This window comes from Eimeria mitis, genomic scaffold (assembly GCF_000499745.2).
Source record: "Eimeria mitis Houghton genomic scaffold, Emh_scaff2372, whole genome shotgun sequence".
NCBI lineage: Eukaryota > Apicomplexa > Conoidasida > Eucoccidiorida > Eimeriidae > Eimeria > Eimeria mitis.
In genome coordinates this window covers 48-1,999 of record NW_013570708.1, presented here as the reverse complement: position 1 = coordinate 1,999, position 1,952 = coordinate 48, and the positions used below count along the sequence as shown (strand labels likewise).

The window sequence follows — 1,952 nt, the reverse complement described above, 5'->3', positions numbered from 1 at the left end:
AAGGGTAGAGAAGGAGGGCCCCCAGCGGCACAGGGGAACAGAAGCAGCAGCAGCAGCAGCAACTGCTGCTGCTGCTGCTGCTGCTGCAGAAGCAGCTGCTGCAGCAACTGCTGCAGCAACTGCTGCTGCTGCAGCTTCACGCAGAGTACCTGCGGTGTCTGTACACCTCAAGCAAACCCCCAAACCCTTCTCCCTTACTGATATAGGGGGGGCCCCCCAGGGGCCCCCTCTTGCTGCTGCAGGCAACAGCAGCAGCAGCAGCAGCAGCAGCAGCAGCAGCAGCTTTGATGCGTCTATCTCTGTAACGCCTGCTGCAGCAGCCGTCTCTCCTGCAGCAGCAGCAGCAGCAGCAGCAGCAGCAGCACAAGCTGCTGCTGCTGCTCCTCTGCGCGACGGCTACAGCACTCCCCCCCCAACCTGTCGCTCCCTACAGCAGCAGCAGCAGCAGCAGCAGCAGCAGCAGCAGCAGCAGCAGCAGCAGCTAGAAGATAGTCTAATGTTTTACAGCAAAGACCCATATGTTTTAGTACCCCCTTCTGGGGGCCCCCCTCCCCTTAACAACCCTTGGGGGCCCCTGGGGGGCCCCCCGCTGCTGAAGGGTTCAGCTGGGGGGCCCCCTGATCTCTCTCTTGGGGGGCCCCCGGGGGGCCCCCCTGGCAGCTGCAGGTGCCTGGGGGGCCCCCCCAATCCCCGCTGGATGGAGGGTACTGGGGGCCCCCCTGAGAACCCTTTGCTGCTGCTGCAGCAGCAGTCTTGCTGCTCTTCTAGCCCTAAAGCTGCTGCTGCTGCGGTGTGGGGGCCCCCCCATGCTACAGACAGAAGAACAGCAGCAGCAGCAGCAGCAGCAGCAGCAGCAGCAGCAGCAAGGAGACAAACATCCTTCTCTCTCTGTCTAGCTAACAGCCCGCTAGCGGGGGGCCCCCAGGTACAGGGGCCCCCCATCAGCTGTAGGAGAGTAAGCGACTGCAGCAGCACTGCAGTGCTGCAGCAGCAGCTGCAGCAGCAGCTGCAGCAGCAGCAGCAGCTGCAGCAGCAGCAGCAGATGTGTGTGTACCCTCGTCAGGTCCTACCTAGTGGCTGTTGGGGGGCCCCCCTTGGGGGCCCCCCTGCTGCTGCAGATTCAGTACCTTTACACCCCAGCTGCTGCACGGATGCTGCTGCTGCTGCTGCTGCTGCTGCTGTTTCTTATGAGCAGCAGCAGCAGCAGCAGCAGCAGCAATCGAATGCTTTGCTGCCGCTGCTTAGCTGCTGCCCCTCTTGCAGCTGCAAGTCCAGCAGGAGCAGCAGCAGCTGCTGCAGCAACAGCTGCTGCAGCAACAGCTGCTGCAGCAGCAGCTGCTGCAGCAGCACATTAGATGCCCTTCATTTTCAGCAACAGCAGCAGCAACAGCAGCAGCAGCAGCAGCAGCAGCAGCAGCAGCAGCAAATGCTGCCCTCCTGCTATAAAGGCCGCCACGCCTTTGCTGCTCAGTCTGTCTAACTTATAATAAAAATAAAAAACAAATAAAATAAAAAATAAAAATAAAATAAAATAAAATAAAATAAAATAAAATAAAATAAAATAAAATAAAATAAAATAAAATAAAATAACATCAAAAACAAAATATATTTTATTGTATTAATATTTATTATTATTTGGTGTTGCTATTTATTTTATTATTTATTTTATTATTTATTTTATTTTATTTATATTTTTATTTATATTATTTTTTATTTATATTTTTATTTATTTTATTATTTATTTTCTTTTTTATATTATTTATTATTTATTTTATTTTTTATTTTATTTATATTTTTATTTATATTATTTATTATTTATATTTTTATTTATTTTGTTATTTATTTTCTTTTTTATATTTTTTATTTTTTATATTTTTATTTATTTTATTGTTTTATTATTTATATTATTTTTTTTTTATATTTTTATTGATTTTGTTATTTATTTTCTTTTT

The 1,952-nt window shown here is 48.2% G+C and overlaps 1 protein-coding gene across 1 annotated transcript in view; it reads left to right on the top strand.

The window, feature by feature from the left end:
* Window positions 1–1,446, top strand: part of EMH_0052730 (uncharacterized protein) — a gene marked incomplete at both ends in the record, with an annotated part of 2,131 nt that extends 685 nt beyond the window's left edge. Inside the window, 2 exons of the mRNA XM_013496908.1 lie at window positions 3–1,063; window positions 1,264–1,446. Of these exons, the coding sequence (XP_013352362.1) occupies window positions 3–1,063; window positions 1,264–1,446 (1,244 nt within the window). The remainder of the gene's footprint in view (window positions 1–2; window positions 1,064–1,263) is intronic.
* Between the last annotated feature and the right edge of the window lie 506 nt (window positions 1,447–1,952).